The sequence below is a fragment of the Panthera pardus genome, unplaced genomic scaffold, assembly GCF_024362965.1.
Source record: "Panthera pardus isolate Hobbes unplaced genomic scaffold, ASM2436296v1 HiC_scaffold_8, whole genome shotgun sequence".
Classification (NCBI taxonomy): domain Eukaryota; kingdom Metazoa; phylum Chordata; class Mammalia; order Carnivora; family Felidae; genus Panthera; species Panthera pardus.
The window spans coordinates 32,083,810-32,111,768 of NW_026527013.1; the positions used below are offsets into that span (position 1 = coordinate 32,083,810).

General features: G+C 43.3%; 1 protein-coding gene and 1 long non-coding RNA gene across 12 annotated transcripts in view; one reads left to right on the top strand and one right to left on the bottom strand.

Annotated features, from left to right (window-relative positions):
• Window positions 1-27,959, bottom strand: part of ADAMTS9 (ADAM metallopeptidase with thrombospondin type 1 motif 9) — a 161,907-nt gene that overhangs the window by 36,632 nt on the left and 97,316 nt on the right. For 2 of the 3 annotated variants that reach the window (XM_019469803.2, XM_019469801.2), the window contains 2 exons: window positions 8,014-8,181; window positions 907-1,080 (listed from right to left, as the gene is read on the bottom strand). In XM_019469803.2, the coding sequence (XP_019325348.2) occupies window positions 907-1,080; window positions 8,014-8,181 (342 nt within the window). The remainder of the gene's footprint in view (window positions 1-906; window positions 1,081-8,013; window positions 8,182-27,959) is intronic. The other variant, XM_019469804.2, reaches the window with a different exon arrangement.
• Window positions 453-27,874, top strand: LOC109279057 (uncharacterized). Of its 9 annotated transcripts, none has more exons than XR_008420473.1 (6): window positions 453-834; window positions 932-1,097; window positions 7,821-12,542; window positions 12,860-17,106; window positions 21,862-23,943; window positions 26,775-27,874. It is a non-coding gene; the product is annotated as an uncharacterized LOC109279057 (long non-coding RNA). The 9 variants fall into 9 exon arrangements; XR_008420474.1 differs by lacking the exon at window positions 26,775-27,874 and having other exon boundaries at window positions 12,860-16,473; window positions 16,951-17,106; window positions 21,862-24,628; XR_008420476.1 differs by lacking the exon at window positions 26,775-27,874 and having other exon boundaries at window positions 12,860-15,100; window positions 16,214-17,106; window positions 21,862-24,628.

Consider the following 27,959-nt stretch of genomic DNA (forward strand, 5'->3'; position numbering starts at 1 on the left):
GCAAAATGGGATGATAATAGTGATGCCCACTGTGCCCAGTGCTTAAAAGGATTAAGCGAGGGGAAGAATATAAAGCACGTAGCACACACCAGGCGCTGTTTCTCCCTGTTCTAAAAATCATTCCTGGTGGGAAATTCCTATCTTATCATTCATATCTCTGAACCCTTTACAGCATGTAGTTTTTATGTCGTTCCAAAGTCAATGGACACAGTTTTGCTTTCTTACATTCTTTCTCCCCTTTCTACAATGTATTCTGTTCTGGAAAAAGGAGGTTATCTCCTGCCCAAGTGTTACCTTCCTTAGCCAGGTTCTTCTCCAGGGACGCATAGTGTTTTCTTTAACTAAACATTAACTTGGTGAGGGAGAAAACAAGTCTATTTCTGCATCAACTGAGCTGTTTTTCAGATTCCGTCATTTTTTTTTTTTTTTTAATGTTGGAAATGCTTCACTAATTAACTGGGGCTTCAAGCGACCGCCTGTCTTCTCCTTGACAGCCCAAGTCACGGAAAGGAGACAAACACAGAGTAGGTCCTACCTGGAGTCTGCCCTGTGGCTGTCTGAGCTGACACAGAATGACCAAGCTTGGATATACATATTTAAAATATCTCTTCCATCTCCCCCTCCTTTTGTGAAAGATAGCTGTATGCATTTGGCCCAAGGCCTGTTACAGTTTTTCTGGAGGCAGCCAGACTTGGAACATTCAAGAACACAGACGTAGGAACTGCATAAAAAGGAGGAGCTCTCCCACCCTCGTCGGAGTGAACCGCTTGCCGTCTGACAGCAAACCTTTTGGGAAACAGCCAGCCTTGTCACCGTGCTTGAAGGCTTTTCAGGGTAACGGATGTGATGGTTGCAAGGGGGTTGAGCGAAATGCCTGGCAGGTGCCCACTTCATGGCTCTACTTACTTCTTGCCATTCCTCTGCCCTCCAGGCATAGAGAGGACACGGTGCGGCTTGGCAGGCGCGTTCCGACTCCGGTCTGGTGTAGGGGTTGCACTCAGTCTCTCTGGCTGTTTTGTGTGTTCCCGTCTGACAGCTCACACTTCTCCACCGTGTGCCTTGGCCGCAGGACACAGAGCACTAAGAAGAAAGACTGTGTAAGTGGGAGCTTTGGGTCATTTGGTGGGGAGGGTGTGTGTGTGTGTGTGTGTGTGTGTGTGTGGCAGGAGTGGCGAGGGTCACAGTCATGGGGAATGCGCTCCTAATCCAATGACTTTCCTTGCGATTACAAAGCTTTCTAATTTCCAATGAAGGGGACCCAAGATAATGTCTTAAATCTGCAAACTCACTGCCTGTCGATGCCGGTGAGCGAGCAAAGTATCTCTACCTTTCTTGGGGAATCTCTAAAGATACCAAAAGTCTTGGAGATGGGAGAGGTTGGGAGAGATCGTTATGAAACGATACGATCGAAAAATAAATAGTGCTGCCATGTGAAATGAAAATCCCAAATGATTACTATCCCGGAGGATTGCAGTTTCTTGAAAACTGGAGATAAGTGCTGTACAAGAAGAATTTCTTGGCAGATTAAAAGCATAACCCAACGAGAGTAAATTACTGAAGCTTTTAGGGCCTTATAAGCAGAATTATTTTCTCCAGTCTCTTTCTTTCCTTGCTCTTATTCCTGGAGATAGAGGAAAGAAGAATTTTTTTTAAACTACTGAATTCACTAAAGTGTTAGTGTCTATTTACAGCCTCAAATGAATACGTGAAGAATAAAAACTGACAAGGAAAAACCATTTCTTCAGGCGGGCGTCATGTTTCCAGCCCCTGAAAAATACTGTGAATCAGGCTGAAGCATTTTGTTGACCAAGTTGCAAAACGCCATATTAAATCTGCAATTAACTTTCCTTTAAATTAACTTTTTAATGGTTTCCTCATTGCTGGGTTTCATAATCTCACTTACAGGCAGGCCAAGAATTATTGTCTTTATTAAGGTTTTGACAGTTAAAAACCAAAGGCAACATTTGCTTGGAAAGAACAGCATATTACTGCGTTTATTTAAAATCGTTCCTGAGTTTTTGCGATAGCTCAGCCTCCGCTAATTTGTCTGGCATTGAGAAAACAAGTTTAGCATACATTAAAGCCGTATTTCTAAGAGGAAGTCTTAAAGAATAGAATCATGGTCCTTTCAATTAGAAAGGTATTCGTGCCCAATCATTTCATATTTTAAGAAAATAGTTGGTGCTCTTTAGAGGGCAGCTCGGGAAATCATATCATTTCAGATGAGTCTATACCAGGGAGGGGCTCAAATGTTCACATCAAAGCTAGCTAAAGAGAAGGAAATATTTTGAGGCAACACAGCTGCTATTGTTTGGGTTTAATTGTATTAATTGGATTGAATGAGTCTGTGACCCAGAAGGAACCAGACTTTTAAAGTCATTGTGTCCTGGGTGGAATAGGAGGGCCCCTGAAGACAAGTAATGCTCTTGTCTACAGAGAATGACCCTTTAAGGCTCACGGGAGCTACACGTATGTTTCCCATTGATTACCCTGGAAATGAAGGAACTGTAACTTGGGAGTGTCATCCCATGAATGACAGAAATGTTCCAAGGGCGTCATCGTCGACAACAAACAATGACAACTACAAACCCTGCCGCCATTTGAATTTGGGGTCTTAAATATAAAAGAGTACATTTCCAGAACAGTGTATCGAAATGGAAATACAAAGAAAGATTAAGAACCATTAGGTAAACAAATTTGAACATGGCATAGGGCTGATATATATTCAAAGTCTCCTAACGTTTTAATAACCTAAAGAAAAAAGAAAAAAAAAAACCATGAAAGACTTTCAGAGTGTCTCCTATTCAAGCTCTAAATAAATGAAACCTCTTTTTGATGCTATTGTTATTGAGTAAATTACTTATGGTTCAACGAAGGTAAGGTATTAAGAGCCATAAGTATCCAAAACTAAAAAAAATCACTTCCTCCAGTGTTGAATACTTTTTCAAAAGGCAAAGACACAGGAAAGTTCAACTATATAACATGCCGTCGTGGCTTCTGATGTTTATAATGTCAAAGCCAGGTGTGAAATAAAAAATAAAAGTTTTGACACGACTTAAAGGCATGTGAGGGACGAGCTCTGCCTTTCTGAATCCTGCATCTACGGTCATCTTTATTCTGAATGTAATAGGCTGCATCCGAGTGAACTCTCTGGGTTGCACTTTTCTGCCCGCACTGTGTCTCAAGGGAGGCAATGAGTTGCATACACAGCCAGTCAGGCTTGCTCGGAGAATTCTGAGCGATGTGTATGGAAACCTCGTGAATAAAACAGCAACCGAAAGACCTCTGCGTGACCCTGGAGGTGGTGAGGGTTGTGCTGTGTGCACATGTGTGTGCTTAATGCTTCTGGTTCCATTTGGAACAGGCTTTAGTTGGTTTGTAAAAGAAAAAGGTCGGGCAGTCTCTGCTAATGTGCTCCCTCTGCCATCATTCCGGCACAGGATGCGCAGGTCTGAAAGGAGGTGTTTTTCGTTCCAAACTACTGAGCCGGGAGCTATGTTTCATCTGTCTGCTCTCGGTACTGTGCATTGCTAGCTGGTGTGCAGGCCTCACCAACTTGACGGGGGGCCTTGACACTTATTTCCACGGATAAAAAGAATCTCTGTGCACCCTCTGGTGTGTGGGGAATCCTATATACCTGAAAACTGGAAAGTGTTTACATACTTTCTTCCAGAATTACTGCTGAAATTATGGTGGTGATGTTGTTTAGAGGAGGGACTAGCTTGAAAAAGAACTCTCGGAACCAACTTTAATACATAAGAACAGTCCCAATGATAATAGCCACCTTTTACCAAGCACTTACTATGTTCCTGGCTCTGTACTTGGGTTTTTCAACCTAATAATTCTTTCTTGCTGGGAGCTGTTTCATCCACTGTAGGAAGTGTAACAGCATCTGTGGACTCTAACCATTAGATGCCAGGTGTATTCCCCGCCCTCCACCAAGTTGTGACAACCAACGCTGTCTCTAGAAATTGCCTAATGTCCCAAAGGACAAAATCACCCCCTAGTTGAGGGCTTAGCTCCATGCCGAGCATGGCACACGACATATCTTTGTACTTCCTAATAAACCTTTTAGGGAGATCGTGCACAAATACAGCAAGGAACAGAGATAATCACTCCAACTCCAGCAAAAACAAAACCCAAAAGCAGCCAAAGTGAATTCTGCCCTAGGCAATGTACCATGGTTACTGTGGATTAGAATTTGGCTTCCAGTTTTAAAATATGGTGCTAATATGATGCAGTCTTCCGTACTACGTCAGCAAGAGTGTGGGTGAGAAGCCTGTGTTCACACAAATCAACATCAGTGCTCACAGTTCAAATACAAACAAAACAATGGAGAACTCGAAGCACGAAAGCGACCCTTTCTCATCACCGACTCTGTGCACATGGTTTCCTTGATTTCTCAAAGGACACGAGCTACACGTTTGCCATGTTTCTGCATTAAATACTTGCAGAATACTTCAGAATCAAACACCAAAACCAAGCTGCTCTCACTGGATTCACAAGGAAAGTCCTCACCAAAAATGGCTGGTGGATTCACAAGGCAACTTGCCAGTTTGCATTTTGGCATGAACGGTGGAGAGCTTTTAAAAAATTAGTTCTTTTCCCTTAACCTAAGGCACCGCTGATTGCAAGACAAAGCATAATGTTTTGTATCGCTACAAAAAAGGTCTATTTTAATTAAATCATGGCATTCTGTCGGCTGTTAGGCCCATTCTGAGAACAGTGAGGTTAAGGTGTGAGAGACACATGCATCTCAGGACTGATGAATGACTCCACTGCGTAGATTCATGACTGACGAGTGACGATAAAGTGTTACTTTTACTCTAATCTGCTCATTTAATCTTTTTATTTCTGACCTTCATTTTTTTGGAAAGCCTTTCTAGAAGAATAGGATAGATTAAACGATTTTTACTCAGGAATGCTTCTATTTCATGGGATTACCGAGCCTTCACATTTCTCAAACTGAATCAAGAATTCGAGGCTGATTTTTGTCTTAAAATTTCATGTGCATCCCTTACCTCTTGATCAAAAGCATCTACACAAATTGAACATGAGCTTCTAAAAATGCTTTACAGTTTTAGTGAGGATGTTTTCCTTTTTTTTAAATATATAATTTATTGTCCAGTTGGTCTCCGTTCAACACCCAGTGCCCATCCCAACAGGTGCCCTCCTCAATGCCCATCACCCACGCTCCCCTCCCTCCCACCCCCCATCAGCCCTCAGTTTGTCCTTATTGGATGTCTTCCAGTAAAAGCTCTCCTTTTACTGGAAAAATTTCCTTGACAAATTCAAGATTTTCAAAAGATGGAGAAATGAAACATTCCCCTTTAAATCTCAAAGCACCAATTTTGAGGGCGAGACTATGAAGATTAACACAGCGTACCCGTTGCCAACCCCAACATTCTACACGTCTTGTCATCATCAGACATTTCAACATGATGAGAAGTTGCACTCATTCCTCTTCCTACCTTCAACAAGAGATGACTAGGATATAGCTACCGGCAGAAAACAGAAGAACCAGACATAAAATCTTCCAACCATTGTTGCAAATGGGTAATCATTACTCTTGCTTCAGTATCCCTGCCTTAGGGACATTTCTGTTTACCATTGGATCATTAGTAAGCCAATAGTCTTTAACCACGCAGACCGTCTTTCTCCATCAACCACTGCGTCTGATTATTTTCAGCTATACTTCGAAACTGCACAAGTCAGATTTTACTCACGCAGCACCTTGTCCTGCCCGCTTTTATAATTCATTTCTACAGATCAAATCAGGGCATTTCAAAGCTGGCCACAGACCATTACATAACTGTGTTTACTTGCATTTTTCTACAAAGGTGACCAGACTTTTCTAAGCAATCATTTTGAACAGGTGCAGTCTTTTCTGGGGAGGCAGTCTGATAATCCTATTACATTATGTTCAAAAAACCCCACAGGGTTCAAACCTAATCATCCCAGCTTTGTAAGCAATTTTGGACTTCCCCAAAAGACCACAGAATGCTGGGCTAAAACTCACTCTGTGTTTACCAGTAGAGAGTGAAAGATTCTTTTAATTGTCTCTATGTCAAATACATAGCCCTATAAAATGAGCATCATCTCCGTGCTCTAAACTTAATATTCAGGGCATGATGCAAATAGATAAGTAGAGGCCAAGCAACATAAAGAAAAGCAACAGAGCATGAAAGTCTACAAGAGGACAAGCTAATTAGTGCAATATCTTAAATAATGTTAGCTGCAGGCTTTTACATGAATTGAATAGCTCCCCAAATAAAAGGGCTGGAAGTTACAGAGGACAGCAGTCACTCAGACAAACCGTTAAGGAAGACCAATATGAAACGCTGCCTTGAAATCTGATCCTGTAGGGAAGCCAGAGGGGAAACTAGCTCTGGCTGGGCACCGATGCTTGGATTGTTGAATTAAAACACAAACACAAACACAAACACACAGGTCATTCCGATAAAGGCCTCGAGAAGGATGAGGCTACTCTTCTAGGGAATGATGCAGGTCATGTTTTACATTTCTGTGAAGTGGCTATGGTGGGGGGAGGGCGTGCATGTGGGGCAATGGTGACAGCTCAGAGCCTTTAGGAAAAACTCACATTGCTAGAGGAACTTTCCGTTAGTCACATCGAAATGGAGGGTTCCCAACTCCTCCCCATGTTAACACAACTGTCCAAAGCTTCTTTGAGGCTTTAGGGAATCGAGATCAAGGCTCTGAAAGAACCAAATCTAGAGGGTGCCAACCTAGAACCTACTTTTCTATTTATTCCTAGGGGCAGCTGTGTGATTCTCCACTGCACAGGAGAACCACAAAGTCAGTAAAACCTCATTGAGGCACATCAGTGGAGGGGAAGAGCAACATTATATACAGAATATATGAAACTGCACCTTATTACTTTTTAAAGTTTATTTATTTTGAGAGAGAGAGAGAAAGAGACAGAGACAGAGACAGACAGAGACAGCAACAGAAAGAAAGAATCCCAAGCAGGCTCCACACTGTCAGCGAGGAGCCCAACGTGGGGCTCGAACTCATGAACCGTGAGATCATGACCTGAGCTGAAGTCGGACATTTAACCGACTGAGCCACCCAGGCTCCCCTGCACCTTATTACTATTAGGTAAGCACCTTCAACCGAGCTGAGAAAATGTACAAGTACAGAGTAAAGAGATCAGCTTCAAGGATTACGTGTCAGAGACTTCAGTTCACACAACAATTATTTATAGATAAATAGAAGCTTCTGGAGTTCTTTGTTGAATCCAACAGGGAAACTCTCTCACCCAGCTGCTGGCTAGATTATCAAATGTTTAGAATTAGCGGAGTCTGACTGCAATCGGTTTCTTGGGTACTTACCCCTTCCCCATCTGATACACACATCACATTCATCCACACCAAATACTACTCTTGAGAGCCTCTTAGATTTAAGACCTCTGAACTAAGTACTTGGCATTCATTATTGCATTAAATCCTCATAAGAGCTAAATGTAGTAGGCTCCGGAAGGTGAAAACAGATCACCCAAGGTCACATAGCTAGCAAATGAGAGAGAACGTCTGTCTCCCACTTCTGCTGTATCTAAGAACATTCGCTATAATACTTCACACTGACAGCCCTTTCTTTAAGAACCTCAAAGGTAAATTCAGACCCAGTCCCTGCGAGGTGACCAGAGTCAACCTTACTGCCATCTGAGTTAGTGTTTTTTTAAGTGGTGAGTGATGATAAAAATGCCATCAGCGAAGCATTAAAGGGCTCCTCCGTGCTAGATGTCTGACATCAATATCTACTACTACTTAGAATTAATTCTCACAACCATCCTACTGTAGGTGTTATCCAAGGCCCCGAGGGTGGAATCCACTCGGCCAGGTAACAACTATCCTGACGGAAAGAGTCGTCCCTCCCCGTCCCCAAGCTCCCCTCTGAAAAACCAAACCTGTGCAGACAAACACAACCAACACGCCGGTGTCAGCCACGTGGCCCAAGGTAAGGAAGCAGTCGTAGAGGAGAAGCATTGCTCACCTGACTCCAGGCGCCAGCTTTCCATTTGGGGCATCTTCCTCCTCTGCACTTTCTGTGCCCACTTGGCTTAGCAAGGTGTTTACAGTAATCACTTTCTAAATGGTTTCCATCTTTTGCCATGCAGTAAACATTTCGTTGTTTATGCCCTCGACCACAAGAGACAGAACACTGAAATATAAAGCAATGGCAAGGTTGTTGTTGTGTTTTTTTTTTTTAAATCACATGGAGTTTGATAAAAACCCGTGTCGTGAGATGTTAAGATCATACCTGACAAGAGTCACCATCTCCCCCCTTTTCCAACACCATTTAAGGTAATATCTCAATGCTCTACATGGCAAGAAGATAGCATTCGGGGAAAAAAAATGTCCGTAGTATTTCAGCAGCAATCCTGCCTAGTATTTTGGGTTCTTCAAGAGTGTGGGTAAATCCTGACAATTTTGGCCAAAAAATAAAGCCAATGAACCTGAAATTACCATGACATCCTGGGATTCTAAAAAATCTTCCTATGAATTAGAAAGGATGCCTTTCGCACAACTCACTTTATGCAGGATCAGGATACTTCTTCAACCAAATGCCTTGCGATTCACTGATGTGGATAAATGTGCATTTCCAAAATACAACTGTGTCCAATTTCCTAATGAAATGATTTAAGGAAACTCTCCTACCATTTTTCAGAGGATAAACTCTCATTTTCCCAGTCCGTTGGGAAGGAGGTGAAAAAGCCACATTAGAAACCGAAAGGTAAGCTGGCAGGTAAGTCTGTGCCAATTCTGGGAGGGGGGCATTACCTTTCAACTTTGATCTGCAAGTTCACTGAACTGTTTTAAATGTGACCTTGTCTGACCACATCTAAGGAACTTGACTTTGATTTCAGATTAGGTTTCTCAGAAAGGTCTAGGAATCAAAGCGCCCACGGAGTCAGGACAAAAATTTGATATGACAGCTTCTTGTGGAACAGGCAAGAGGCTGGCCCCAATGAGTGCACTGAGATATTCAACGTCCATTGCCTCATTAGCGATTACAGAAGTCATTACCACTTGGATCATAAGCTTGCTGGCTCAGATTTTCAAGACACATTACTTCCCAATATAACGTTCTTGACTTTTAGAGGGAAATGAGTTTAAGAATGAAGAACAAAATGTGAAACTGCAATAGGAATAGATTTCATGTCATCACCCCCTATTCAATAGTTCTTATTGCCCTCACTAACTTTGTGATTTTGTTAACTTAAATTACCAAAGTGCCCTTTCATGCCTAATAGATAAATAGCATCACGTAAAACACGTAGCCTAGTATTAATTCAACCACTGTTACCAAGCATGTCCAAAGTTATATCATTCATAAATGTGCCAGACCTCTTTCTCTAGTAAACACAAATCATTGTAAAGATTTCAATAGTAGCGAATAGATTATTTTGAAATATGTATATTAATAGGTTTGGCCCTGACTTTTTACTTTAGGAAAGGGAAACATTGCTGGTTTCGTTTGGGCTTCATCTTATGACAGTATTATGATTTGGAGAGGTCAATCTGGAGATCTTAACAGAGCATACAGTGAGGAAGAAAGGAGCCCAATTTGAATATTCAGATCAAAACAAAAATACCCATCTTTCAACCTATGGTGCTTTGACATAAATAAAGACTTGGGACATAATTCTGGAAGGTTTTTAAAAGGAAGCTCCTAGAAATATTCCTACAAACCACCGGTCTAATGACTTGCATACAGAATAATCTCTATTGTTAGTGACTAATTTTGGTCCTTAGAAACTTTCCTTGGACGAATAAATAACAAAGGGGCACAAGTGGAATTTGGGATGAGTTCCTCCGTGTTTATTCAACAAACATGTGAGCAACTACTAAGTTTCAAAAATTGTGCGAAGGGCTGGAAATACAGTGATGAACGAAGTTGACTACTCCCCGCCCTCACGGAGCTTACAGGCCAGTGTTAATCAAAACACTGCAATGTTGACAAAAAACAAATGCATGCTTATTAACAGAAATGAGTGCTCTGAAGGACACAGGCTGCCATGGGTGCAAGAGGGCTCCTGAGGCTTCCCCCCAGGGCCAGACCGTGCAGAGCTCACAGGTCGTCATAATGCATTTGGATTTGGAAAAATCACAGAAGAGTTTTAAATCAGGGCAAAACACGGTCTGATTTTTGCTTCAGAAATTCTACCCTGGATACTGAGAGGACAATGGATGGGCATACAGCATGAAGGGAAATAGTAAAACTGCTCAGGAAGAGTTAGTACACTGGTCCAGGCAAGAGGTGATGGTGATACTAAATAGACTGCAGAGGTATTGGGGTGGGGGAAGTTGGTGGACTTATGACCTATTTTTTTTTAAGGTAGAAATGACAGTTTGTGGTGGATCAGCCATGGGGTGCAGGGCAGAAGGCAGACTCAGGAGGGACTCCTAGGTTTGCAGTATGGGCAACCGGACAGTGATGACGTTTACAGGGATGGGAAAACAGCCCCGGGCGTCAAGGATGTATTTATCTGTAGGAAAAAGGCTGAACTTGAAAGATACAGATTCCTGGGTGGGAAAAGGTGCTTAATGAAGAAAGAGGCATAATGGTGATGAACATGGATGAACTTAAAACAAATCCACCTATAGGGATAATCATTTCAACATACAAATCATCCAAGCAAGCTGTCCTTTAATATGAAGGGGGGGGGGTGGGGAAGAGAGTTGATGAAAATGCTAATTCAGTAATCTGCATGGCATCGGAGGGACAGTCTAAAAGTAGACAGCAACCTACAGAGGCAGAATGAGAAAAGGCACAGTATCCTGGCGTTCATTAATGTGCCACCCACTCCTCTAAGACTGTGCGTGCAACGTCTCATTTAATCATCCTAACAACCATTGAGGTAGGTACTGTTATGGGAGATAACTAGTGTTTCCAACCTGGTGTAAGTAACCACAAAGCTTTCTAGATACCTCTCCCCACATGATTCCAACACAGATGGACAGATGTCTGTTGAGGATAATGCCAACACAAGGGAAACAGTTAAATTATCACTAACATCGCTGATACTAATTCATCTGAGGGGCACTACTGGTGTGACCCATGCCTATTGCCCTTCAAGTGAAAGGGAACAAAGGAGTTCCCAAATACGATGCCTTAAACATCCTGTTAACATCTAGATTAGCTACATCCCACCCATTCCTACGTGCGTTTTTCTTATCTGGGGATTTGAATGGAACCGACTTGGAAAAAAGAATGCAATAGTTCAGCATGACTCACATATTATTTGCCTAAAATGAAGATCTAAAAGTGATAAGGACATTCTCGAGGTAACTAATCAGAAAAAAAAAAAAAAAACCAAAACACTTTTCATCTCATGCTTTCTAACTTACCAGTGAAGAAAAGAAGCTGCTTATGGAAATTTTCATATCTAACAGGTTCATGAGTGGGTCTATTATGATTTCTCTAAAGAAGCTGTCATTTTGATAATCAAATAAACAAACGTTTCAGCTCTTCTACTCTGAGGGAAATTTCCATCTGATCATTTCCAGTCCTTTTCCAGACGCTGACTTTTGAGTCGATGTGCATCACTGAGATTTAAGAGTAAAGTTCAGTGCATCATCTACTATGTGCTATCTGTTGGCTACATGTCTCAGGGTTCTTGCTCTGGGGAATGTTTAAGTCCTTAAATGGGCAGTGGACATAGCCTCCTAAATTGCCAGTTGGAGTCCCACGTTTGCTCCTCTGGAGAAACAACCGAACATGTTTACGAGCATGCTTTCTCCCCAGCTTTGCACAACACTCCCAAACAATGGTATAGTCTCTCCTTGTGACTTAGAAACGTCAAGGTCAGGTGTGCCTGGGTGGCTCAGTCAATTGAGTGACTTCGGCTCAGGTCATCATCTCCATTTCGTGAGTTCGAGCCCCTTGTGGGGCTCTGTGCTGACAGCTTGGAGCCTGGAACCTACTTCAAATTTTGTGTCTCCCTCTCTCTCTGCCCCTCCCCTGCTCACACTCTGTCTCTCTTTCTCTCAAAAATAAATCAAAACATTTAAAAAATTAAAAAAAAAAAAAAGAAAGAAATATCAAGGTCAGTATCCCAAATGCCTGGGCTTTGAGGCTTTTGTTTCTGTGAGGCCATTCAAAGGGGATGTTTAAGGTGAAGCTTTGTTCAGGTCTTGCCTTAACACGGTCTACCCGCCTAACGTCTTAAGAGTTTGACATCCTTGCATTTCAACTCATCTGGCTGGAGACAATGTACTCAAGGCATGGGCAGTCTGCTCATCATCTCTCCTCTGGGCTTGTCCTCTCTCAGTGGTAGCCCTGGTTATGGTGCCGGTTAGGATCTGGCGGGCTACCGCTGGCATTCGCGATGCCCTGCTTCTGCCCTTTCACTTTTGTAGACGTGTGTGGTCTCTCAGACATCAAGGAGCCAGCAAACAACCCCAGTGTGTCTGCCAGGATGAGAAGGGCTGAGGACCTAGAGAGAGGGAGATTCCTGTGTTGCCAAGGCAGCCATGAACCTGAACATGTGTGCAAAGACAGAGGAGAGCGCGGAATTAGTAAGGCCACCGTAAGGAACTAAGAAGGAATAAGAAGTGGAGGCTGGAGGTCAGGGGTGCTCAGAGAATCTGGCCAGATGGAGGCTTCTCGATGGGGCTGGGAGATGCCGGGGCTTAGAGGAAGCACCAGCAGGGCCGAGGTATAGACCTGGACCGCCTGGTTATAGCAGGTGCTCACTACACAGGGGTTAATGGATGGTCTAGGAGAACAGCTGGCGGAATTCTGGCACTGCTCTGTATATCTAGGTGATTGCCAACTCCAAGGGATCTAGCAAACACGAGAAACATGTTTATTACTTTCTTCATAACATCTTTAGGACCCTGGGAAGAAAGACACTTATACTGCAAATACACAGTCACATAAACGGAAACATTCTGTTTATGTGTAATGTGTGATGGAGGATGCTGATCAACTAGCCCATATTTCCAACCACGGGACTGGCTGCCAGCAGGTAAGGAAGAGCTCGGAGGCCGAGAGGAAGGACAGAGACCGCAAGCCATGACCAAGTGAAGTCACGATTCTCCTGATGGAAGGAGTTTTGCCAATCAGGGAGCGAACCATCCCTCTGAGACCGACGAACAGAGCTCAGTTTGGGGGCAGGACCCTGAACTAATCATGACGTGCCTTTCCCTTGTGCGTCCCTAAAATGTGAAAGTAACATCCAAATCCCTCCATTTAAAAAAATGTTCCTTTGTGTCTTCCACGGACAGCAGGCTCTTTCTGATTCTAGTCTCCTTTGGACTTGGTTGAACAAAACACAAAGTCAAGCCTCACCTGCAGAATGTACTGTCAGAAAGGACGTGAGGCTCACACCCGAGGTTTGCATCTGCCTTTGCCAGTTACGGGGAGGAACGAAGGGCATATACAGGAGCATGGCACCAGTGGGGAAGGCAAAACCAGCCTGCGCACGCCGTTTCCGGGGAAGCCAGGACGTGAGCACAAGGATCTGGACTTAGGGATCAGAGTTTCAAACACAGCTCAGTGTGGGGCCTGGAACACCACGTGGGCTTGCCACCGAGGAAAAAGAAAGCAGCCATCACTCACATGTGCTTATAGACTGCCTTCCACGCCGTAGGCAGCCAGCAAATAATTGCGGGAACGAACGGACACGTGAAATCTGTAGGCATCACAGAAGTGTGCTCTAAACGAAACGTCATGTTTGCCTAAATGTCACAAAGAAAGAACCACTCGGAATCTGACCCACAGTGTGAGGGCTGAACCGATTTGGCACAAGTTATTGAGATGCAAAAAGGCCACCCCAGGACCCCTCTTTCAGTCAGAGCAGAGCTATTGGAAATCACACCAGCTACCTTTTATTGAACTCTTAACTGTGAATGGAAAACTGGGCTGAAGGACACTGGCTTCTGTCATTTATCCCAACAGCGACCGTGTGACTCAGAGACTATGAGGATTCCTTTTTTTTTTTTTAATTTTTTCTTTAACATTTATTTATTTTTGAGACAGAGAGAGACAGAGCATGAACGGGGGGAGGGTCAGAGAGAGAGGGAGACACAGAATCCGAAGCAGGCTCCAGGCTCTGAGCTGTCAGCACAGAGCCCGACGCGGGGCTCGAACTCACAGACCGTGAGATGATGACCTGAGCCGAAGTCGGACGCTCGACCGACTGAGCCACCTGGGCACCCCTGAGGATTCCTTTTTTACAGATAAAGAGAAACAAGGAGGTGCTGTCACTTAGCCAGGGACACAAAGCCAGGAAGCAACAGAGTTGGTCTTCAAACAGGTCCTCTCCAGAATCACCACTTTCTTCCTTAAGCTATACTGAAGAAAGGGACTGGAGAGGAAAACAAGGTGCTCACCCCTGCTCACTCAAGTCAACAACAGAGAGCAAGGACCTCAATGGAACGTCTCTTGAGCCTATTTTTGAAGCCTCTGATTCCTCGAGTCTCTCAGGGAGACAGTACCTATACAGAGTTAGTATGTCTGACTTTATTACTTTTTTCCTAACTCTTTAGGACCCTGGGAAGAAAGTCACTTAGTGGGCAAATAAACAGCCACATACATAAAGGGCCAGATTTCCCTTGGGCTGAAGCCACACCCTGATTTTCTCTTGGCCATTTTTCAGGGTTTATTCACCCTTTGGGGCCCGCCTGATGTCACGGGGCGAATGATTATTTCCGTTCACTGATGAATGGCTCTTTGCATGGTCATGAATGGAAATGTGGGCCTGTCCATTCACCGAGGGCTAATCTCTCAAATGTCTGAGCTGTAAGGGCATCTCAAAGATTATCCAGTCCGTCTGTTTATCTCACAAATTGAACACAAGAGGAAAGGAGACACGACATGCTGACAGTGACACAGTGAGGAAGGAGTACATGCACGCCTAGGACTAGGAGTTCCCGTGCCCCGCACAGAACGCCATCGCCCTGGGGATTTGTAGCCAAGTACGGGCGTTCTTCGTGTTGTTCAGCAGCCACGGCTGACCAGCCATCCTGACTCTTTCTATTCCAAAGGGAGAGTCCCAACAGGGACTAGCAAGGGAAGCACAGATTCTCCCGCCTCTGGCTTTGACGGACAGCAGACACGAGTATGAACAAGAGTGAGCATAACAAGCTCCTGTTTCGGGACACCAGCTAAGAACAAATTCCAACGGGTGGAGGCACACGACTGCCAGCACAGGAAACAAAAGCTCACTACTTGTCTTCACCTTGTTCTAAAATGCAGCATTTCAGGGTGCAGGGCATTTGAAATCAGGCAGTGCTAGGCTGGCCCGCCACCTGCCATTTCACCTCGGGGCCATCTGGGGCCAATTACCGAACCTCTCTCAGCTCTGTAAAACAGGGACAACAGCACAGTCTACACTCAACAGAGTTACGTTACAATTAAGCGGAACAACGGTATACATGTACGACTGTATTGCATATAGACGGAGCTCCTGGGGCTTTGGCCAAGCGGTGTAGAAATCGATGCACGTTCACTCGCATCACTACCACTATTTCTACTCAGCAGAGTCTTTTAGAATATCCCCAGCATGTGGTTAAAAAGGTATTAAAAAAAAAAATGTACGTCAACTAATGGAGTCTCAGATTAACGTTCTAACACAGGCACTGCTGAGTAAGGGAGGGACTTAGGCAACATCTCACCCAAGTGAAAGGGCGAAGACTTTTCCTTTCCAAAGGTCACAGAGCAATCCACAGAACAGACATAAATGTCGAAGATTCCTCTGCTTCTGCAGTGCCCTTTTCACTTTTATCGACTATTATTAATACGGTCTCTCTGACCAGAGAAGACAGGAAGACGAGGAAGACAAGGACCCCACATCTGAATGCCACATCTTTCTCCTACTCCACCATTTCCTGCTCATACTTATTATCTGAGGGACTACTTATGTTTCTCATTTGTTTCTTGTTATGTTATTTCTTTAATGTCTAGAGACACAGAATCCACACCAGGGATCGCCATTACTGCACGCCCATTCACTCACTTCCTGGCTCTGTTCGGCTCTGCCGTGGCAGTGGTCACAGTTATTTGTTAACTGGTGGGTGTGCACACAGTTAGGGCTTCTCACAACCCATGAATGGCTCTGGTCGGGGGGCATCGGGGAAGCCGAGTGACTGAGGAGGGAGAGAAAGCTTTGCCAGGAAACAAGGGCTGTGACTTCAGGGCGTAAAGCCAATGTTGACAGGCCTGCCTGATGGCTGTTTATGTCCAGGACCACCATGGCACTTATTACCATGAAAAGGAGCCGAGAAAGCAGGAGATTGGCAGGGAACACCATGGAAGAAAGCAGATGCGCGAGTCACGGTCATCCCAGCCGGATGGGGCACGAGGCCATCCTTCCATCTCCGTTGCCCCCAACACCGACAGTCTTTGCAGTACTCCAAAGGTCTAAGACCGTGGGAGAAAAGGAACTAAGGATCACATGTCAACCCTTGGGGCACACTCGAAGGCTGCTCTCAATACTACAGCCAAGTAGGTGGCCCCACAGATGGCTCACAAGGGGGATGGGAGGGCCAAGCCAATAAGGGGAGACAGTAAGAAGGGCTCACGCCCTCCACCTTCCGTTACCCCCAAGAATTAGGAGGCACAGGGCTCTCCAGCTGTCTCCTCCTAACCTCTTAATGTAACAACATCTTATGGGGGGGGGGGGACAAATATTCACATTAAACAGAACAGCATATGAAATTAGCTACATGAGTCATGAAACCCGAATTGAGGTTCTTTTTGTTCTGCCAGAATGTAAATATGACAGTTTTCCTCCCCATCAAGACAAAGAATAACAACCAACAAAATCTGCAAAAGCTGAATTTTCTCATGGCTACGTGCAGTGGTGCCCCCAGGAATCTGAGGCATAGTACATGCCCAGGCTCTGTTGTCCCTAACATGCCCTCCGACTCCCCATTTCTAAGCACACTGACTAATTTTACACAACTTCTTTTGCCTCTCGAGGTTATAGGTAATGATTATTTGTAATGTGACATCAGCAGAATAATCTTGCAGGAAAGAGGTGGAGATGACAGAAGGACAGAGATGACACAGGACAGAATCCCTGTGCTTACCCCGGGATTATTCATGAAGGCAGTCTGGAACATAGGGGGATAGGAGGTGAGATATTTGTGCCAGGTCTCAGCTGTTGCAAAGGTAAGTGAAGAAGTGTCTGAGTGATTTCTGGCAAAGCTACAGCTGAGGGAACAGTGACCAGAATTTCTTGGCACTCTGCAGGCAGGCGGTGACTGGAGGTTACCTGGAGATGTCATTCTTCTAGAAGATGACAATGCTCAGGAACACCCACTCATGATACTACAGGGCAGTCAGGAACTTCTTCCTCCTCCAAAAGAACTAGTCTATCGGCCATTCAGTCATTTAAAAGACACCAGGACCAAGTTTATTCCATTGCCTCTTCCACTGTCTTGCTTTCTCTGTGTATCTGGACCTTCCTCCATTGGCGTGGCACAAAAGGAACATCTTTACATGCCAACATGTCCAACATCTTACACTGGAAAACTTACAACTTTTTTGGGTTTTTTTTTTTTTTTTTTTTGGCAGGGGTGGGGGAGAAGTAGTTTATGTAATTAGTTTGCTTTCCGGTGGATACCAATGCCACCCCAAAACTGAAACGTGCATACATATTTGAGTCTGCATCCAGAGAAACATATCTCAGCAGGAAGGAAAAAAGATTATCTTAACCATTGTTGAATTAGATGCTCATCCTCCAACTTTGCTTTGCTCTATTGGGAGTACAGATCAGACCAAGGTGCTGTTAACAGGCACTATTCATTCGTGTTTCTTTTCTTAATTTTTAACGGTTTTAAAATTTTTTTATTTTTTGAGAGACAAAGACAGAGTGCTAGTCGGGGAGGGGCAGAGAGAGAGGGAGACACAGAATCCGAAGCAGCCTCCAGGCTCTGAGCTGTCAGCATAGAGCCCGACATGGGGCTCGAACCCACGAACTGTGAGATCATGACCTGAGTTGAAGTGGGACGCTTAAACTGACTGAGCCACCCAGGCGCCCCTCGTCCACGTTTCTTTTCTTGCTTCTCCTCCTGCTTATCACTTGGTAAAGAAATGGCTCCAAAGCACCATTATGAAAGGATCAGACAAGAAGAAATAAAAACCAGCTAAAACATAAATGGCTATCACGTGAATGACGTGGCATATGAAGTGGCTAACATCAGGTCAATGGTTCTATGTGAATTTAAATTATTCCTACACCACTCTGAGATGTACTCAAACAGACATCCAAGGGTTGAGTCAAAGAGGGTGGTAGGTATGAGTTTGGTTTTGGAATCATTCAGACCTGGTTTGACCAGGGCTGTCTCTTCCTTTGTGATATTACGCAAGATGCTTAACCACGGCAAGCATCTCTTTCCAGTTCTGCTCAACAGAGACATGAAACGACGGTGAATAAGCAAGCAGCTCAGTCTTAACATGTCCAAAGCATAAGCCCTGGTCCGCCTCCAAAAACCACTCCTTCCTGGAGTTCTCCCCATCTCAGTCAATGGAAATTCCATCCAACTTCTGCTTATTCTCTGCCCAATATTTGGGCTCATTCCACCACCTCTCTTTCTCTCATAGCCTATATCGAAACTCTCAGCTAATCCTTAGGTACTACTTTAAAAATACATCAGAATCCCACCAATTCTCACCGCTTCCACTGTGAACATCTGAGCCACTCACTGACGGGCTTCTCCCATGTGATTTACTGCAATGGTTTCCTAATATTCTCCCTGCTTCCAGAACTCTGTTCCTCGAGGAGCTTCCTCTAAATTCAGAAGCCAGCATCCGTCTTTGAAAACAAATTCACGTTCCCACTCAACTCCTCTCCCCACAATGGTTTCCTACTTCACCGAATGTAAGCAAAAATCACTCCAATAGCCTAACCCCTCGATCCCCATCCCATGATTTACCTCTACGTTATACTGCCTCAATCGTATCTCTAATTTCATATCCTACCACCCACCACCTCTAATCCAGCCACAGTGGCCTCCTTACTATTGCTAAGATGTGCCTGAAATACACCTGTCTCTAGGTCTTAACCCAGAATACTCTTCTTCTTGATATCCACACAGCTTATCTCTGTTTAAATCTCACCTTCTTAATGGATACCTGCCTGACTCCTTAAATGTACAGTTCTCATCCCCCCTTCCAAGCTATTTTCCTCTTCTCTAAGAATTTTTGTCTTTTTTGTTCACTGCTATATCCCCAGTAGCTAGAGAAGTGCCTGGCTTATAAAAAAACCTTCAAATACTTATGGAATATGCAAGTGAATGCATGAATGAGTGAATGAATAGCATCTCAAAGAACCTAGGGCCACTTATGTCTCAAGAATTTTTAAGGATTAAGTCAGTAACCTGCACAATGCTCAGTTCATTGTAAGGACCAAATAAATAACTATTGTGCTCTCCTATCTCCTGTGTCTACTCAGTCCAAAACTGGGGTACCTCTGTGGCTCAGTCAGGTAAGCATCCGATTCTCAGTTTTGGCTCAGGTCATGATCTCATGGTTCATGAGATCGAGTCCCACATCTGTCAGCATGGAGCCTGCTTGGGATTCTCTCTCTCCTCCTCTCCCCCACTTGCTCTCTCTCTCTCTCTCTCAATAAATAAACTTTTTAAATACTGCACAGGGGACACCTAAGAGGAAGGTTATGCGAGAATATAACACAAGACCAACAGCAAATGGCAGAAGCTAGGAACTCAGAATACTACTCTGCCCCTGCAAGGGCAAGACTATTGTTGAAAGTCAGCTCTAAGCCTTTGAGACTGTCTTGTACCCCAAGTGTCACATAATGTTTCCCACCCCCAAAGATGTCACCTCAGAATGATACTTTTCCCATGTGGAAAAATGTAAATATACAGACTGAAAGCAACCTATAAAGAAATGTATGAACACAAAGGGGTTCTATGTAGGTTGGGTATTTTCTATCTCCATTCTGGCTGGAAAGATGTAAAAGCAAAAAACAAACCAAAACCCAAACCAAAACACCTCCGAAAACTCACACTTGCTATTCCCAATAATTAATTATTTAATTAATTTTAGAGAGAGACAGCACGCACAAGCGGGGGCGGGGGGCTGAGAAAGAATCTTAAGCAGGCGCCACATTCAGAGCAGAGTCCGGCATAGGGCTCAGTCTCACAACCATGAGATCACGACCTGAGCCAAAATCAAGACTTGGATGCTTAACCAACTGAGTCACCCCGGTGCCCACGGACTTTTTTTTTTTTTTTTTTAAGTTCCCTTCCGTTGAAGAAAAGGCCCTCAAAATATACGATATACAGGGCTGCCAAAGCAACACGGAGTCCTGAGATTTCGTAACCGTAGGGCGAATTCGATAGAAATCAATCACTGCCTCTGTCCTCTACACCTTCCATAAACCAGCCACCACAGACCGATTAAGTGGTGTGACTGTGACCCAAATATTAGGATCAGGTTGTGTTCAGAAAGCCCTACTTTTCTTAGTCCAGCAGAAGTTTCCTTAAAAATGTATCAATTCCCATCATCCTAGGGTGCCGTAAATGTTTAGGGGGAAGCCAGGCCCTTTCGGAGCACTGGCTGGGGAATTCTGGATGACCAAGCCTAATTCTGGAGTTGTTTTGTTTTTTTTTTTTTGAAAACCATTCAACACCAAGTGAACTGTCAAAATTTTTCTGTTTAAAAATGCAAATATTCAGCTCCCTCCCACTTTCGATAAGTAAGGTCAACAAAACCAGGAACCTGGCTGAAAATCCTTGGGAAACATTTCAAGACTAAGGACTCAGCTTCAATGGATTTTTTTAAAAGCAGAGGAGAGCTACACTGGTTTCCATTTGTGCAAGAGCTAGTTTCTTGCATGTGTCACAAATCGAAAATCACTAGTTCTAGAAATTTTGAAAGCCCTACCAGAGAGGAAACAGGAAAGCATGGGGCCTGGGAGTCAGTCAGGTGGGGCTTCAAGAATTACTGATCATATGATGTTGGGAAAATTGCTTACCTCCGGAAGCTCAGTTTTCCCACCTGCAGAATGGACCTTATTACATCCATTATTATGTAATAAGGTCCATTCTGCAAGGATTTTATGAATATTAGTAATAACGCACAAAAAAGCACCAGGCCCAGGGCTTGGCTCACTGCAAATGCTCAGTAAATGGGGGTCGTTGCTATTATGTCTCCACTTCCAGTTAAATTATATAAATATAACTAGGTTTATAATTCGGATTATAATCAGGTAAAAGGCAAAAGTCAATTTCTAATTTTGAAGTCATTTTTACATAGTCCATTGGTAATTTAAGGTTCTAGATAATTCTGGAAGGTGGCACTCACTTGTCTTATGGAGAACTCTCTTCTACATCGGGCACCAGTGTCCAGATCTTGTAATAAAATTTTCTGTGGCATTCCAACAAAAATACATTAAATGTTGTGGGTCAAAAACAATATCTCATTAGGACTTAGATCCTACCAGAAAACTTCTGAGGTTGGTAACAGTATCTTGGGGCTTGTTGTGCTTGTCTTCTCCTCTACTGACAGATTTCTTCGGTCTAAAAGTTTTGGAGTCAAAATAGTGTTTTGTGTTTAGTGTTTATGTGGCCACTGTTTTGTGACCTTTTTTTTTTTTTTAATTTTTTTTTTTCAACGTTTATTTATTTTTGGGACAGAGAGAGACAGAGCATGAACGGGGGAGGGACAGAGAGAGAGGGAGACACAGAATCGGAAACAGCCTCCAGGCTCTGAGCCATCAGCCCAGAGCCTGACGCGGCGCTCGAACTCACGGACCGTGAGATCGTGACCTGGCTGAAGTCGGACGCTTAACCGACTGCACCACCCAGGCGCCCCTGTTTTGTGACCTTTTTGAAGGAGAAGTACTGAAATTGATTTTCATTCTAGGACCAGGAGAGGCATCATCTAAAATGTTCTCTGACCCACCATGCTCAGAGTTGAGGCTGCTCTTCGGAAGGTATATTCGTATGGGTGGTGTGGAGGTTGGAGACACGGCATTTGCTTTCTGCTAGAGCACGGAAGATTTGCAAAGTGGCAAAGGGAAGAGGAGAGGTAGAGCTTCAGAAACTTTCTTCCTCAGAGGTTCATGCGCTGAAAAGCCAACTTAATGCCACACATCTGGAAAAGCTGATCACCTACATATGGCTTCCTCTTAAGGATTTAAAAAAAACTGGTGGGAAATAATTGAAGGCATTGATGGTGAAAACCTGCTGATCTCTACAACGTAACAATTTATCTTTCCAGAAAGGAGAAAGGAATTTTATAACTTTTAATTTTTAATTTTATAACTTTAAGGACTTCTCTGACTTAAAAAAAAAATAGGAATTTTGTATCAGACACATTTGGGAAGTGCTGCAGTCTATATATAGCCCACCTAATGCCCATGAGAATATGGAAAGAAAAGTTTTACTGTCAGAAATCCATAGAAATGCAGGGAGGAGGCAATATCACCGCCCAGGGGATGTGGCAACGTTTGAAGACATTTTTGGCTATTACAACCAAGAGGATGGTTGGCATCCAGTGGGTAGAAACAAGGATGCTGTGTGACATCTTACAATGCACAGACCAGCTCCCCAACAACAAAACTACCTGGTCCCACACGTCAACAGTGCTGAGACGGGGGTATCCTGATTCACTCCTATTTACAACCCATACAAGACTTCCTGCACCTCTGCCTTAGTCTCTAATCAGAAATACACTCTGCTACTTCTCTGATCAAATGCAAATGAGGAATGAATCCTACTTTTAAAAAGTATCCAAAAGAAAAACCAAAATGTTCAACTCTGACACACCAGTTCCTAGATAGAGCCGGACTATTACATATGTTGCAAATTCTATCGTGGATGAGGGAAATACTGATGCCGGAAACACGAAGTTAAAAGCAACATACAAGTATGAACTATCAGTGCTACCAGAACAATCCAAAGGTGTGAACATGGCAGAGTAGCCCTTTTTAGAAATGCCCATCCTCGTGTGTGCCTTTGTTTCCAAAGTTGGTCACTCCTGCCAAAATTGCCATGCAGAATGTCTACGAGTTACATTGGACACATTTGTAGACATTTATAACAATTCTCCCTCCCGGCTTCAAAAAAAGAAGGAGGGACTCTACTCATTGGTTTGCAAATTCAGTCTGGTAAGACAACGTTGAGGCCTCATATTTTCAGCTCATCCTTGAAAGTGTTTGACTGACCTTGATGGCTTCCCGCAATCCCACATAATATATAATGGAAAATTCAGCTCTCTGGAGAGAACTGTTTTCTGATAGCTAGCCAGTGACGTTCCATGGGGCTTGCATCTGTGACCTTGAGTTTGACTTTTGCTGAGGAGTCCTCCCTCTCCTCACCAGATGTCTCTTTAGGATTTCACAACCTTGGTACTATGTCAACATCTTGGGTGAGATAATTCTTTGCTGTTGGGGGCTATGCTGTGCCTCGTAGGATGCTTATCAACATCCTTGGCTTCCATTTATTAGATACAAGTAGCACCCCCAACCCATTTGAGACATTAATCCCCAGACGTTGCCCAATGTCCCCAGGGGGTAAAAATCACCCCCAGTTGAAAACCACTGACTTATCCTAAGGTTTTCAGAAAGTCCTTCAACAAAATCTCAAAACGGAATTGATTTTAACTGATTTAATAGCCATGGTGGGGCACAGAGAGCTTTTTCATGGAAGGAAGTGGTAAAGGGCCTGCTGAACATCAATCCAAGATCAAGGTCTTAGGCTAAAAGAGTTGGGAAGTCCTGGTCTCCAGAGAACGTGACATGGACAACGTGAAACCAATTCCCACACACAGCAATGACTACAATGAACAAACACGCTCTTCGGGACAGCACTTCCTCCCTGACATCATGTCCCTGGCCTGCCACCGCTAAGAGTTCCCGGATATTTCACATATGATTCAAAAGACAACCAATGAGAAGGAAATCATGATTTCAACAAGAAAGGGCACATTGTAATGCAGAAATAGGTGAGTTGGTTGGGTGAGGGCTTTTTATTAAGTGCAAGGAAAATAAACACACGTTTTTGGAGGAAAAAAACAAACAAAAGAACCACAATCCTTAGTTTTCAATGGAATCTGGGCTTTACTGGGGAGTAGTAGATCTAAAAAAAAAAAAAAAAAAGGTGAATCTGCATACAACCAAGTATTTACTGGAATTTACTGGTACGACTTGCTATGAAAGTCTGGGTTTCCCTGGGAAAAAGAGGAATAAAAACCACACCATTCCCAGGGGCCTTTCATCTTAGTTGCATGGGTACAAGGGGGCCAAGGGAAGAAGGGAGATAGAGACAAGGGGAAGAGAAAGTCATGGGACATAAACCAGTGAAACACTGAGAAAGATTTTTACTGAGCCCTGGCTACAGAACTCACTTTTGTTATGATGTGCTAGTGGAAATCTGAGAATAAAAATAGCTAATATATATCAGAATTCTTGTAAGTCCTGGAATAAATCCAGAGACCTACCCTTCACTTCCTTGTGAAGTAAAATACACACTCTGAACCTATTTATGTTTAAGTAATTTTAACAATAGCTTATCTTGAAATACATCAAACTTAAAGAAAGATTGCAAGACCATCATGAAGACCTCCCTTATCCCCCTTATCTAGGTTTTCCAACTGCGAACATATTACAACAACCCCCTCTATTTAATAATGGCGTATATATATATACATACATATATATACATACACATGTGTATATATGTATGTATATGTATGTGTGTATATATACATATATATGTGTATATACGTATGTATGTGTATATATATATGTGTGTGTATATATATATATATATACACACATGTATATATTGCTTATACACATAATGTCCCATCAATTCAAGGACACTCTCCTACATAAATGCCATACAACTCCCCAAGTCAGGAAATCACTGTCGATACACCACCAACATCCAATCCTATGTGTTTCTTTTTAATTACTCCCTCATACAGATTAGCTCTTAATTTTCATATTTCTAGGCCAATGCCATAAGGATTTCAGCTCCTGAGTAGCGGGCTCATTCATTCATTCATTCATCCATTTCAAAATTGCTTATGGTATGCCCCTTGGAGTAAGGCAACAAGCTTCAATGGCAGGCCTGTTCAGCCCAAAGGAAATTAAGGTTCGGGGAAAGTAAATAAATGATTTGGTTAAAAGGTTTTTCACTTGAAATGTGGTGACTGTATCTGTTCCTTTGTCTTAGCTAAGAAGAAGCAAAAGAGCCCACTGTTTGTTTTTTTTTTCTGCTACGTCTTCCCTCTCTTCATCCCACACAGCTCCCAAACCATAACCAAGTCTTATCATCCAGCAGCCATGTGGATAGAGGAATACAGTGGTTGGGACGATGGGGGGGGGGGGGGGTGAAGAAAGGAACAGAATGTAAGGCCAGAACTCAGAGTTGATGACTGTCCTACCAATGGGAATAGAGGAAACTCAGCGTTGCTCAAGGAAGAGCTTAGATTTAGCCCAAGAACCAGTTGGGAAGGTATCTCAGTGCATTTGATGTGTTTTATTTCAACCAGAGAGCTGTTAGTGTGAAATCACTTTTTAATACATTTTAATTTCATCATTTTTTCATAATTCCCTTGTAGGGAAGCAGATTACATTCGACAACAAACCACATCACCACACGCATCTGCAAATCCCCCAACTGGCTTTAACAAAACCTGATCTATTGTCCTGTTACCTATACATCCACTGAACACAGAAAACACTTAGATTGACTACCCCAAGTTATTTCATTGCTCTTTGCATATTAAAATGTCAGAAATATCGCCCAATGCATGTTTAATAAATAAATGAGGATGCTTTTTTTCCTCAAAATCTTCTAAACCCAAATTTTACTTTTTACTTGGTTTAATTTTAAGAGGAACAATTTTCTCATATTCCTCCCTTCAGAACTCTGAGCAAAATTTGTTAATGGCTCAGGAATTCCAGAATGTGTCAAATCGTTACAATTTGGGGGAACAGAAAATCTTAAATTTCCTCTTTCCACAGAGGTTGCATTTTGCCACTTCACCAACTAAAGAGGAAGATGAGGGAATTATATCTTGGTTAAAACCTGGGGTTTGAAAGGCAGAATGCCCCAGGGTCAAGTCCTGACTCAGCCCCTTCTCAACAGTGCGACCTAGACCCAACATGATGCTAACTTCATCAAATAGAGAGGATTAAATTAGACTATATGGGCGAGCTGCTTTGTAGAATTCCTAGCAAAAAGTAAAGATTCCAAAATACAAGTGATTGTTATAATAAAAAAAAAATCAAAGCCCTTCCTATAATTATGGAAAGAAATACATGGTACAAAATTAAGTGAAGGGAGAAACAGCTCTTTTGCGGATACCTGAAGCTATCAGTTCATCCACTTTCTGAGATCCTGAGAATTATTTTACTTATTTCCCATTTCCCATGTATGCAGCCAAGCTGTGAGCATAAGTTAATAAGTGCTTCTTAAAAAGATTTCACCTGAGTGGTTTATAGTTTAATTCAGATGTCACTCTAAAGGAAAAAACAAACAAACAGCTATCTGGCCACTGGGAGACAGAATTGATGACATCATCATTCAATCTGCAGCCAACGCTGTTGCCCACATTTTAATTTCAAGGCAGGGGTGTGTGTCAGTATGGTGTACGAATGTGAATGAATCCATAAGGGTTTTCTTATCACTGGGGAGGCTAAGTTTTGCCAAGTTAAATGATGAGAACCACAGTGGTGGAGAAGACATTGCCTCAGCTCTGATTCTTCAGAAGTATCTTTCAAACACAGCCCCTTAAAGCTAATCTGCTCAACCTTTACCTTACAGGGCTCAGTGAATATGAAAAGCTGCCTTCCGGAGACTTCCTTCAAAGAGGGAATGATCTCTTGGAATTCAAGCTTCTACAAGGTGACTACCTGGTGTTTTCCATTTTTGTCTTCTCCTAAAAAGCATCAATCAAGCCTTGCCCTTTCGGCCCACTGAACACATAAACACTCTTTTTCCCTAACTGAACTTACTGCCACGATGAACTTGAACTCTAAGACGCACAAGAGGAGAGTTGTTTTAACAGCTGCTTTTACACTGAGGCTCTGGAGTTACTACTCTCAAGACAGCTGGTTCTGATAAGCCTCTCTTCCCACTGTCCTGTTTTTTCTAATGCCCAGCTGTCAGGGAACACCCACTAAAGTGTTCCAAAACAAAGGCACAAAACAGAAGAAAGGCAAGAGAATGGTACTCATTTGGATGCAAGGGCATCCTACACAGGGACCCTTCACGAGCCGACACAGGGTTTTTCTCTCCAACTTGCTTTTGTAAGTTTACGGATTTCTCGGCTAGTTGCGGATTAATTGCTAAAGACGTTGCCTGAGGTTGCCCTGTCCAATATGGTAGCCACCAGCAACAGGTGGCTGTTTGGATTTAGAGTAATTAAAACGAAATACAATTTAAAGTGCAGTATCCCTGTCGCACATTTCAAGTGCTCCATATAAGCCACATGCAGCTGGCAGCTTCCATGCTCGAAAGCAAAAAGAGAGAACATTTCCCTCATTGTAGAGAGTTATTGGACTGCACTGGCCAAGACATACGCTCTTTCTAAGAGGGGAAAGGGGATGCAGATCTGGTAAGAATGATGGTTTTGTCCGTTGGGCCTGTATCAATTATCTTCCATACTACTTCCTGTACACTCTTTTCTTGGCTGCCAATGTTCCATTTTCTACATTTTTGGAAGGGGAGGTTGTGGTCTTTAAAACAATCCATGAAAAGGATCCCGCTTCAGAGGAAACAAAACCACAGGAAGCAAAGGTGGTGGTGTGGCAATCCCCACGTTCTAGATGTTTTTATTGGTGATCATCAAATAACAAAGGGGACAATGTACCTCGGCCAGGGCTTCCCACGTTTGGGCGGAGGCTGAGGACCCTGACAGAGAGAGATGGAAAGCCAGGATCTCTGCCTATCCTGGCTCTCAGACCACGGACCTCATGTCTAGGTTATAATGTAGCGGTGAATAGAAGA